This window comes from Anastrepha obliqua, chromosome 2, assembly GCF_027943255.1.
Source record: "Anastrepha obliqua isolate idAnaObli1 chromosome 2, idAnaObli1_1.0, whole genome shotgun sequence".
NCBI classification, from domain to species: domain Eukaryota; kingdom Metazoa; phylum Arthropoda; class Insecta; order Diptera; family Tephritidae; genus Anastrepha; species Anastrepha obliqua.
Window position 1 is genome coordinate 87,590,452 of NC_072893.1, and position 11,864 is coordinate 87,602,315.

The following is an 11,864-nucleotide window of genomic DNA, read 5'->3' on the forward strand; positions in this document are numbered from 1 at the left end:
ACTATAATTCCTATGAAACTATATATAAACCACGTACTTGTAAATAGTTAAAATTTCTATACATAAAACTAAATTTTTCAAAGTGCAAAATTGCAAAAAACACAAATTAATTTTTTAATGCGTGAAACGAAATTTAAAAATGCCATTGAGAGGCCAATCTTGGAAAATTACTCGAACAAAATTTGTATTTCGATAGTTAGTGGAAAATTAGGCGAATTTTATAATAATTTTTTTACTTATTTAAATTTATTTTATTATAAAAATATTTTATAAAATATATATTTTATTGCAATGACAATAAATAGAATCGGCAATATCAACTAATGTCGACTAAAATTTATATAAACATTGTATTTGAGTTACAAAAGCAAAAAAACAAAAACAAAAAATAGTGTGAAGAACTGTATAGATTTTACTACTGTCGACCGCCAGGATTTTTGGGTCTGGCTTCTGATTTTCGAATTTTAGTTGCTTTTATGTTAATAATAGAGGGAAAACTCATTTTTTTATCAAAGTTTGTTTTTTCACAAACCGCAGAAATTTTTCTAAGTATTAATTAAAATGACCGATTTTTCATAATTTTATTATAAATTACAATCAGAAAAATTTGTGTTTTACATCGGAGTCTTTTCAATTCAAAAATAATAATTAATAACACTATACGGCAAAGTCATGTTTTTGTTGCGGATTTGCGCCAAACCAAGTTTTTTTAGGCATTAAGCCATAAGTAAAGGAGTAATTTCTCCATTTTTTTAAGTTAGTATCAGAAATAGAGATAAGAGCTTTCGAAGGTTGAAATTGGGCATTTTGTAAAAAAATATTTTTAATGAAGGGTGCGGTTCGTCCTTTTCGCTTATTTAAATTATATATAACTTATTTGTACCAGGTATTTTTACTATAAAAATAATACATAAATAAAATAAAAAATTTGTAATTTCAAGGATCTGACCTTTGCACTTTAAAAAATAAATAATTGGCGCGTACACTTCTGTTAGGTGTTTGGCCGAGCTCCTCCTCCTATTTGTGGTGTGCGTCTTGATGTTGTTCCACAAATGGAGCGACCTACAGTTTCAAGCCGACTCCGAACGGCAAATATTTTTATGAGGAGCTTTTTCATGGCAGAAATACACTCGGAGGTTTGCCATTGCCTGCTGAGGGGCGACCGGTATTAGAAAAATGTTTTTCTTAATTTGGTGTTTCACCGAGATTCGAACCAACGACCTCTCTGCGAATTCCGAATGGTAATCACGCACCAACCCATTCGGCTACGACGGCCGCCTTTGCACTTTATGGCACCTTTAATTTACATAAGTTTGCAAAAAAAAAGTTGTGTACCATTTAAATAAGCGGAAATGGCTGACCATGCCCATATTTTGACTTTTATAGTTATTTACATACAGTTATTAAAAATATCTTTTTTACGAAACATCCAATTTCAAGTTTCGAAGGCCGATATTTTGAAACTACTTTTATACATATAACTCAATCTCTTAAAACAAGTTGATTTTGTGCACCACGCAGCTCCTTGCTGTACAGTCTAATGGCATAAAAATGTAAAATAAAAAAACTCAATTTCAAAAGTAAATATTCTTAGTGTTTTTCATATGTTTCTATGGACTTTCTCTCTTATCGAAGTACAACAGACAATTATTATTATTACTGTTTGCTTAAGCGCCAATTATGAGGCGCATAGTGCCAATGAGTTCGTTATCTCTCCTATCGGACGTTTCTCCAGCTGGTGGATAGGGGAACGCTCGGCAGATATTTCGGATACTAATACGGAAATAAAATCCGCAGAGTCAACCAAAAGATAGCAAAACAATGTTTAGCGTCTGCCCAATAGCGTCTGACTTGAATCGAGCGGCTGAACTTTCATTACGCCTTTCCTTCGTAGCGTAACAAAAGCGGCAGCTCCGTCAGGAGGGTAGAAGCTCTAGGCCGAGAACCTATTGTGTTGGTAAATTTGTATCTATTGAAACCAAACAGAAAATAGCATACTTTAAAAACTAAAAAAGGGGAAATTTGGTGCTTCTCGATGTCTAGCATCAGAATTTGTGCGTTGAGAGCGTAACAGAGAGCCAAACAGTGTTTTTATCGACCTGTTTTATTTAAGTTGTATTACATTAATGCAAAGCTCAAGTGGCTCAGTTTCAAAGATGCTTAAGTTGAACTTTTATAAAAAGTGGGTTTTAAATTATATATAATTATAATTTTCGCTTTAAGCTTTCAATACACAATTTTACTTACTTACACGATTTCTATAAAAGAAATTATTAGGGCAATTTTCAATTAAGTGCAATCACCAATAGTCATATTAGAAAACACTGAAGAATTTAAAGAATCAATTACTTAAATAAGTGTTAAGTACAAAAAAATGTCTTAAGATCGAGATGGAATAGTAAAAGGAGAGGAAAGAGGGATCTCTTTCTGGTTCTGACTATATTAAGGAAAACAATTAAGAAGGAACGAACGCTGAGCTTTGCACTATGCTTATTTAAAACAACAGTCTAGAGTTCTCGTTTAATGACAACGACTGGATATCGCAGCTATTTCAAGAATATATTACACCTGTATATACCTGCTCGGTATAGCTTCATTCAGTTTGGTCGACCCTAAAGCACTTTTGATAGCTTTCTTATGTGAGCCGCGAGCTGTTTTTTTACAATATTCCTTGATAATAAAGGGTTTTCCAATAACAGGTGTTACAGATTAATGGATTGCGCTATCGGGAAATGATTAACGATTTTTTATGGCTTGGGTGGTATTGATCTGGACAACCTTCATTTTCAACAAGGCGCTACGTGCCACACAACCTACGAAACCATTGATCTTTTACCGGAAAAGTTTCCGGACCGTGTTATCTCTCGAAAAGGTGATCACAATTGGCCACCGAGATCTTGTGATTTAACATCTTATGACTTTTTTCTTTGGTGCGACGTGAAAGAGAAGGTCTACGCCAACAGCCCTGGGTCGATTCAAAGATGGAATTCGTGAGGCTATCGAGGACATAGGGCAGCCACTTTGCAAACCGGTTATGGAAAATTTCATGAAAAGGATATTGTCCTGTAAGCATGGTCGTGGTGGTAATTTGCCTGATCTTATTTTCCACGAAACATCCGATCATTTATATTAAAAAATAGAATTTTTCTTTGAATATACATATAAATAACATCTCTTATTGGAAAACTTTTTATATACATAATATAATTTTCGATGACATTTTAAGAAGAACTACAGAACTACTATAAAACATCTTTCTTCTTCGAGTGGTGAAAGTTTTGCGGAGACGGTATGAAAATTTTAGCTCACGTCGCGACATTGTGAATTGGTCACCATGAAATTTCGACTTGACGCCGTTCGATTTCTTTTTTTTTTTTGATGTCTTTTGAGAAAAAATGTGTGTGCCGAAAATTCTTGAACGATTACTGACGACGAGATTGGAATAGCCGATGATGAAATGGAAAATTTCGCCCAAGCACGCAACATCACAAGGTGGTCATATGTGAGTTAATGTGTTCTATATATTCTTTTTAAATTATAACTTTGGCAAGTAAAAATAGATAGATCTCTTGGAATACCCTCTACATATGTCAATATTAAAAAATAAGTGGAAAAGTTATATCAAAGAAATTTATCAGTATTATACACATCCGCCGCGTAAATTGATTGTAAGAATTGCGATAAGATTTGTCTTACCTTGAGCTCGATGTCTTAAAGAAAACAAAAGAAATCAACTAATCAGCATTTGCTACAGCAATGCAAGTGGAATGCTTTTGCATCTACATACACATGTATGTACATGCATATGTATATACTCGTGCGTACATATTCTTGGAATTTCTATGTAAAATGCACCAAAGTAAAGTCTCCAATATCACACCATAACTAATGAGTGATTTAATAATAAATACATCTATTTTTGTATAAGAATTTTTGCTTTATAATTTTGAATCACAGAATTTTGTTCTAAGGCAGTCCTTGTGCTTCTATCAGCAGTCTAGTAAACAATTAACAAAAGTAGAACGACGCCCGTTTCTATAACGGGGGCAAAACAAAAAACGGAAAATACTGTTACTTGTATGTACATATGTATATGTAAGCAGACACTCATACTCAAATACGCATGAGTAGCGGCGTTTATTTACGCTCTTTAATTAAGCATTTCAAATGCTTACTTCCCGACAAGTCGTGTGGTTCTCAAAATGAATAAAGATGGTGGCATATGGTGCCCCATAAAACATAAATTCATATGAAGTCATTCTTTCAAGTAAATGCTCGTATATATAGCTGCATGTGCATTTACAAACATATGCGCGATAGCAATTGAGTAATTCCATGCCGAGCGATCAAAGCATTTCGGACATTGTCAGCAAGAAGTAAACTTGAAAAATAACAAAAAAAGAAAAATTTTGAGATTTACTCAATTTTGAAAATAGTGGTACACAGTTTTTAGAAGTTAAATGTTTTCGGTTCATTTAAGCATTTAAACAGTTTTTGCTGTTTATTTTAAAAATTAGACTTGGTAACTTTTAAAAATAATTTGATAATTTTGAGATGTATCCAGTGTTAAAAATTATAGTACAAAGCTCTTTGAAGTGAAATAACTTCGGTTTTTTTTAGATATTTATATGAATTAAAAAAAATATATATAAACAAAGCTTTGTCAAAAATTATTTGAGAAAAATTGTAATTTTTCGTTGAAAATTTTGGGAAACAAATTTTGTTAGTAAAAACCAAACTGGAAAATTTTTGAAAAAAATTTAATAATTTTTAACTTATTCAATATTGAAAATTATGGTATAAAGCTTTTTGAAGTTAAATAGCTTCGGTTATTTTAATATGAATTACACATTTTTTTTTAATTTAATTAATTTAAAAATTTTGAGATTAATTCAAAGTTGAAAAGATTATTTGAAAATACTCTTATGATTAATTCAATTTTGAAGTGAAATAGCTTCGGTTCGTTCAAAAATTTGTATGGATTTTGAAAATATTTTTGGTAAAATATGCTTTCTAAAAAATTCTTTGAGAAAAAAATTATAACCTTTTGTTGTAAATTTTCGGAAAACATTTTTTTAGTAAGAACAACCGAAATAGTAACCGATAGCAACTGATTTTTTTAGTAACAACAACTTTTTGAAAAGAAATAGCTTCGGTCCGTTCAAAAATTTGTATGAATTTTTCAAATTTTTTTGAATATGCATTTTTTGATAAATATGCTTTTTAAAAAATTATTTGAGAAAAAAATGTTTACCTTTCGTTGCAAATTTTTAGAAAATATTTTTTTTAAGAAGAATTAAACTGGAAATTTTTTGAAAAAAAAACTTAAAAAATTGGAGATTTTTCCATTTTGAAAATCACGGTATAATCTTTTTGAAGTAAAATAGTTTTGGGTCGCTCAAAAAGAGTTATGAATTTTTAACAAATTTTTTTTAATCTGCATTTTTTGATAAAATATGCATTGTAAAAAATTATTTGAGAAAAAAATTATTTCCTTTCGTTTAAATTTTTTAGAAAACATTTTTTAGTAAGAACTAAACCGGAAAATTAAAAAAAAGATTTAAATTTTGAGCTCTTTTCAATGTTGGAAATTGTAGTATTAAGCTTTTTGAAGTAAAATAGCTGCAGTAAAAAATTATTTGCTTTGTAAAAAATTATTTGAAAAAGATTATTACCTTTCGTTTAAAATTTTTAGAAAACATTTTTTAGTAAGAACTAAACAGGAAAATTAAAAAAAATTAAAATTTTGAGATGAAAATTATGGTATCAAGCTTTTGGAAGTGAAGTGAAATAAAGAAGTTCCTTAGAACATTTTTATCATTTTTTTAATTTGTTTTGATAAAATATGCTTTTAAAAATTATTTGAGAAAAATTGTAACTGTTCGTTGAAATCTCTTTTTTTGTCATTTTTGAAAAACATTGTGCAATAAATTCAATAAATAATACATACTTAGATTCTCATGGATCATCATATCAAATATCTATAACTGCATTTAAAAGCACTTACATAAATTTAATTTTCAAATTAACTAAGCCAATTAAATAATGCATCAAAAGTAATGCCGGAAATCCACACATTTACCCTTACATTTGCTAACTTTAATTTTTCTTGCTAAACACTCCATTTCTGCGTTTTTTTCAGTCTCTTAAAACATTTTGTGTCCCTAACTGACTGAGCTCACGCGGTCCCAAGATGCAGATAATGCCATGCAGCAGACATATTTATACATACAAAAGCAAGTACGCATGTATGTATGTAGGCACTAATAAATCTACATCGTACCTTTGAATTACACGTTTCGAAAAATATGAGCTTTAAGCATTCAAGTGGCCACTCGTAAATGTCAGAGTGTTATTGTCCTTAAGATGAGTACTATCGGGATTTGCTGCACATAGTGTAATTTTGCATAATATAAGTGTATATTTGTATATAACTACATATGTATGTATGTACATTTTTGAATATGCATTTTCCGTCTAGCGTAATATAAAAATGATAACTATTTGTAATGTATGCATTTATGCTATATGTGTATGTATATGGATACGAGTATGTTAAATTATATGTTCTTGCATGTTTATTAAATGGTGGTATTTTTGTCTTGACATTCTGACTTACCCTTCGTGGCCGGCACTCGAACTTTTGCACGTTGTCCTCCTCCTCATCGTCATCGTCATCTTCTTCTTCTACTTCTTTTACTTTATTGTTGTTTTCACTTACCGTTTGTGACTCATACTCTCCATTGACCCTTTCACTCAACGTTTCTACCTCACCATCTTCGACTTCCACCTCTTCTTCGACTACCTCCAATACCGGTTCTGCTACTTCTTCATGCTCTTCAGCCTCTTCTAATTGTGCTAAATCTTCTACCTCTACATTTTCTACCACTGATTCAACATCTGTGTCTTCTTCTACTTCTTCTTTTTCCTCATCTTCAAGTAATTCTTCTTCTTGTTCTTCCTCATCTAAAACTGCATCCAAAGCTCGAATGGCTTGAATTTGCTCTTCATCGATTTCGCTTCGCGATTCAACACCATCATCTTCTACTGCAGTAGATTCTTGAGCAGGATCTTCTGCTAATGGTTCTTCTTCTAACTGTTCTTCATCTTCTGCTGGTTCCTCATCCTTCGCAGGTTCTTCCTCCTCTTCTGCTGGTTCTTCATCTTCAGCAGGTTCCTCATCTTCTTCTTCATTTCCTGCTGGTTCTTCTTCCTCAGCAGGTTCTTCCTCTTCTTCTTCATCTTCTGCTGGTTCTTCCTCCTCAGCAAGTTCTTCTTCTTCATCTTCTGCTGGCTCTTCCTCCTCAGCAGGTTCTTCCTCTTCTTCTTCATCTCCTGCTGGTTCTTCCTCTTCAACAGGTTCCTCCTCTTCTTCTTCATCTTCTGCTGGTTCTTCCTCCTCAGCAGGTTCTTCCTCTTCTTCTTCCTCTTCTTCTTCATCTTCTGCTGGTTCTTCCTCCTCAGCAGGTTCTTCCTCCTCAGCAGGCTCTTCCTCTTCTTCTTCATCTTCTGCTGGTTCTTCCTCCTCAGCAGGTTCTTCGTCTCCTTCTTCATCTTCTGCAGGTTCCTCCTCCTCAGCAGATTCCGCATCTTCTTCTTCATCTTCTGCTGGTTCTTCCTCCTCAGCAGGTTCTTCCTCTTCTTCTTCATCTTCTGCTGGTTCTTCTTCCTCAGCTGGTTCTTCGTCTTCTTCTTCATCTTCTGCTGGTTCTTCCTCCTCAGCAGGTTCTTCCTCTTCTTCTTCATCTTCTGCTGGTTCTTCCTCTTCAGTAGGTTCCTCCTCTTCTTCTTCATCTTCTGCTGGTTCTTCCTCCTCGACAGGTTCTTCTTCTTCTTCTTCATCTTCTGCTGGTTCTTCCTCCTCAGCAGGTTCTTCCTCTTCTTCTTCATCTTTTGCTGGTTCTTCCTCCTCAGCAGGTTCTTCGTCTTCTTCTTCATCTTCTGCTGGCTCTTCCTCCTCAGCAGGTTCTTCCTCTTCTTCTTCATCTCCTGCTGGTTCTTCCTCCTCAGCAGGTTCCTCCTCTTCTTCTTCATCTTCTGCTGGTTCTTCCTCCTCAGCAGGTTCTTCGTCTTCTTCTTCATCTTCTGCTGGCTCTTCCTCCTCAGCAGGTTCTTCCTCTTCTTCTTCATCTCCTGCTGGTTCTTCCTCCTCAGCAGGTTCTTCGTCTTCTTCTTCATCTTCTGTTGGTTCTTCCTCCTCAGCAGGTTCTTCCTCTTCTTCTTTATCTTCTGCAGGCTCTTCCTCCTCAGCAGGTTCTTCCTCTTCTTCTTCATCTCCTGCTGGTTCTTCCTCTTCAGCAGGTTCCTCCTCTTCTTCTTCATCTTCTGCTGGCTCTTCTTCCTCAGTAGGTTCCTCCTCATCTTCTGCTGGATCGTTCTCCTCAGCAGGTTCTTCCTCTTCTTCTTCATCTTCTGCTGGTTCTTCCTCCTCAGCAGGTTCTTCCTCTTCTTCTTCATCTTCTGCTGATTCTTCCTCCTCAGCAGGTTCTTCCTCTTCTTCTTCATCTTCTGCTGGTTCTTCCTCTTCTTCCGCTTGTTCTTCTTCAGCTTCTTCTTCATCTTCTGCTGGCTCCTCATCCTCAGCAGGTTCTTCCTCTTCTTCTTCTTCTTCTTCTTCCTCTTCTTCTTCTTCAAATTTCCCTTCTACTTCTTCCTCTTCTTCTTCATCTTCTACCTCCTCAATTGCTTCTCCACTAAACAACGCCAATTCCATCGGCTCCTCTTCACTTACTTCTTCTTCTTCTTCTACCACCACCTCTTCATCATCTTCTTCGTCTGCTTCAGCAGACTCATCTTCCCCATCAACTTCATCCACCACTTCAAGTTCAAAGTCAGCAGCACTGCTGTCTACACTTACCTTTCGTGGCTGGTCCTCGACTTCGTCCACCTCTTCATCCTTGGCCACTTCATCTGTGACTTCAACGATTTGCTCTACTTCAACTTCAGCCATATTATCGTTGTTTCTGTATTTTTTGTTGGTGTTGCTGCTGCGGCGATTATTGGTGACGGTTTCAGGTAGTTTTGTTACTTCGGCAATCACTGAACTGTCTTGTATTAGGAGTTGTTTTTGTGGTTGGTTCTCGATTGCTTTATTTACTGGATGTGGCCAGGTGAGTCTATTTGAGCGAACGCTATATGGGTATCGATGGCGCACACTACATGGAATAAAATTGAAATTTGTGAAAGTTGAATTTAAGAAAAATTATAATAAGTGCAATAACAATTAACTATAATGATTGTGAATTTAAATAATTTAGCGAGAAAATATCTATAAATTCTGGTTGCCGTAGAAGAAATTTAAGTTTGTCCGAAGCCAACGATTTTATGCCATTTACAACATTTAGTGCAACATGGACTAGCAAAAGGAAAACAATGCTTATGGTGCAAAATATTTTTGTGTATTCAAGAATTTTAAGAACTCTTTGCGAAAGGTTACGAAAAAATTCCTTTGAAGTTAAGTAGCTCGTTAATTCTGTTTAATTCTCTTTTTCGAAAATGTGCATATCTTTTTCAAAAAATGTAATTGTAATATATTTGCAATTGTTATTTGAGATTTGTAATGTAATTTTGAATTTTTGACTACCAGCCAATCTGGTTAAGCAAATTGTCATTTTAATCACACTCGGTGGACTCAAAAGTAATTTTTTGTAGGAAATGAGTTTCCTTTTTTTCGGGCCAAAAACCGTAAAAAAGCTGTCGTTTGACCAAAAATAAATTTTTTAACTGAAAAATAGGCACAAAATAAATATTTTTGTTATAGAGAAACATTTGTTAACACCTTATCTTAAGAATGAATTTTCCATTTACGTTTAGTTAAATTGCGCCACTCCGCTATAACAGGAAAAATAAAGAAATTCGCATTTGAAAAAAGGATCAAATTCATCATTAGCGAAATAATTTTTGCAAAACTACAGTTAGTTCAATTTTACAACCATTATGATTACGAAGAGTGCATGGTATATTGCTTAAACAGAATTGCAAAAAAGGAAAAATTGATGTAAATATGTATGTACTCCATGGAAAGAAGCGCGAGTGATGGTAAAACTTGTTTCGCGTATCTGCTTTTGCTGATATGAATTTCTTCAAATAAGACACAATGTATGTAAGTTCGCAACTGGACGTCTATATGCATGTACATGTGCACAAGTATGTGTGTACAGGCATGCACACTGTGACAGCAGACAGCGACAATGGGTTGGGTTTCAGTTACGCTTTTCAGGATTTACTAGGACACAGTGATTTTTTCTTTTGTTTGTTTTAATTTATCCAATCGAACATAAACTTTTTACTATATTTCAAAATTTTGTATTAGCAAATGCTCTTCGTAATATTAAGGTTTACAGATTAAGCATGCAACTTAATGAGCTGCTTATAAAATAACATACACACACACACTTTGAGAAGAAAGATTATAATACTTGAACAGTAACATCAGTTACTATTTCCCACTTTCCGAGAATTTAAAAGCTTGACATTAAAAATCTATTCACCTCGATTCTTGTAGTCACGTTTTGTAACGTTTTTGTTAATTGTATTTTTGGCAAATTATTTACGCTTGTATATGTATGCAAGCTTCAGCACCTACGTTTAGCACACAGTAATTAGTTTTAATTTCGAATTTCGTTGAAAGGTAAATGTTTGAAGCAAAAAATGATTCTACAAAAAAAAAAATTAAGAAATATTCTTGTCTGCAAATATACCGACTTCGCGACGTTCAGCGAAAAATATATATACAGATGTTGTATAGTATGAATAGCGACAAAACAAGATGATACCACAGAAATGCGTCCGACTCCGGCGGGTTGTTGCTCTCGACTACGATTCGAACGAGTGAAGTTGGAGCAACTTAAACTATTGGCTTGTGACGGGTTGGCCGGTTGGCAGAGAGCTGCACCTCCGCGAAGCGAGCAAGCTGAATCAGACACAGCAACAGCAGCAGCAATAACAACGATAAAAGCAACCACAGCAACATTCACCATATCAGCAGCAAAACCGCCCAAGGGCAAAGTGGGGCGAAGAGGAGTGGTTGGAGTGGAGTGGAGCGCTAACGAAGAGCGCAGCAGAGCGTCAGTGGAGTATCAGCGATAGCGAATGCCGGCACTTCGTATTGCCTACAGCATGCACACACTCATACAAATGCAATATCTGCATATATGTATATATGTATGCAAGCTAATCTTTGTGTGTAGGTATGTGCATAACAAGTGACTCAAAATGAACACTTGGTGTGGCATCGAAAACTTGACGCTAAATAAAAGCAAAAACGACAACAAAACTGCAACAATTCCAACCGAATAAAAAAAGAAAGCAGAAAAACTACAACTGGCAAAATAAGGCAACAACAGACTTAACAACAAAAACAAGCACAACAATAGCGCAAGAATATCTACGACAATACACGTGTTGGTGGTGTGGTATCAGCAACTGCATGGAATGCCATGCCTTTCCTCGCTTAAGGGTTAACCGGCTCGAGAGTAATGCGCATACATACTTATATTATATGTATGTATGTGTGTAATATGGCTACATGTAAATTTGCATTTATCTACATAAATATGTACATACGGTTGTTTGCTTGCATATGCATACAACACATTCATGTATAGATATGTGTGTAGATATGAGTATGCAAAGGCATAAAGGCGAGTACAAAAGGACGATTGCACACTTTACAATTCACCAGCTGACGCAAATATCTGCATAGATATATAGATATATGTATGTACATATCACTCCTACATTTTCACACATTTACTCAAATATATGCATGTATGTATGCACTTACTCACACTCAAGTACATGCATATCAATATTTGCTTCCGTGTGCATAGATTTGTGGGAGTATGCCCGACCCTATAGGAAAG

General features: G+C 34.7%; 1 protein-coding gene across 3 annotated transcripts in view; it reads right to left on the reverse strand.

Moving 5' to 3' along the window:
* Positions 1-10,872, reverse strand: part of LOC129237863 (coactosin-like protein) — a 35,707-nt gene extending 24,835 nt beyond the window's left edge. The window contains exons 1-3 of one of the 3 annotated variants that reach the window (XM_054872827.1): positions 10,776-10,839; positions 10,491-10,656; positions 8,858-9,155 (exon numbers count right to left, since the gene is read on the reverse strand). In XM_054872827.1, coding sequence (XP_054728802.1) covers positions 8,858-8,950 — 93 coding nt within the window. In that variant the 5' untranslated portion in view covers positions 8,951-9,155; positions 10,491-10,656; positions 10,776-10,839. Of the gene's footprint in view, positions 1-8,857; positions 9,156-10,490 lie in introns of all 3 variants that reach the window. The other 2 variants (XM_054872828.1, XM_054872826.1) reach the window with 2 other exon arrangements.
* Between the last annotated feature and the right edge of the window lie 992 nt (positions 10,873-11,864).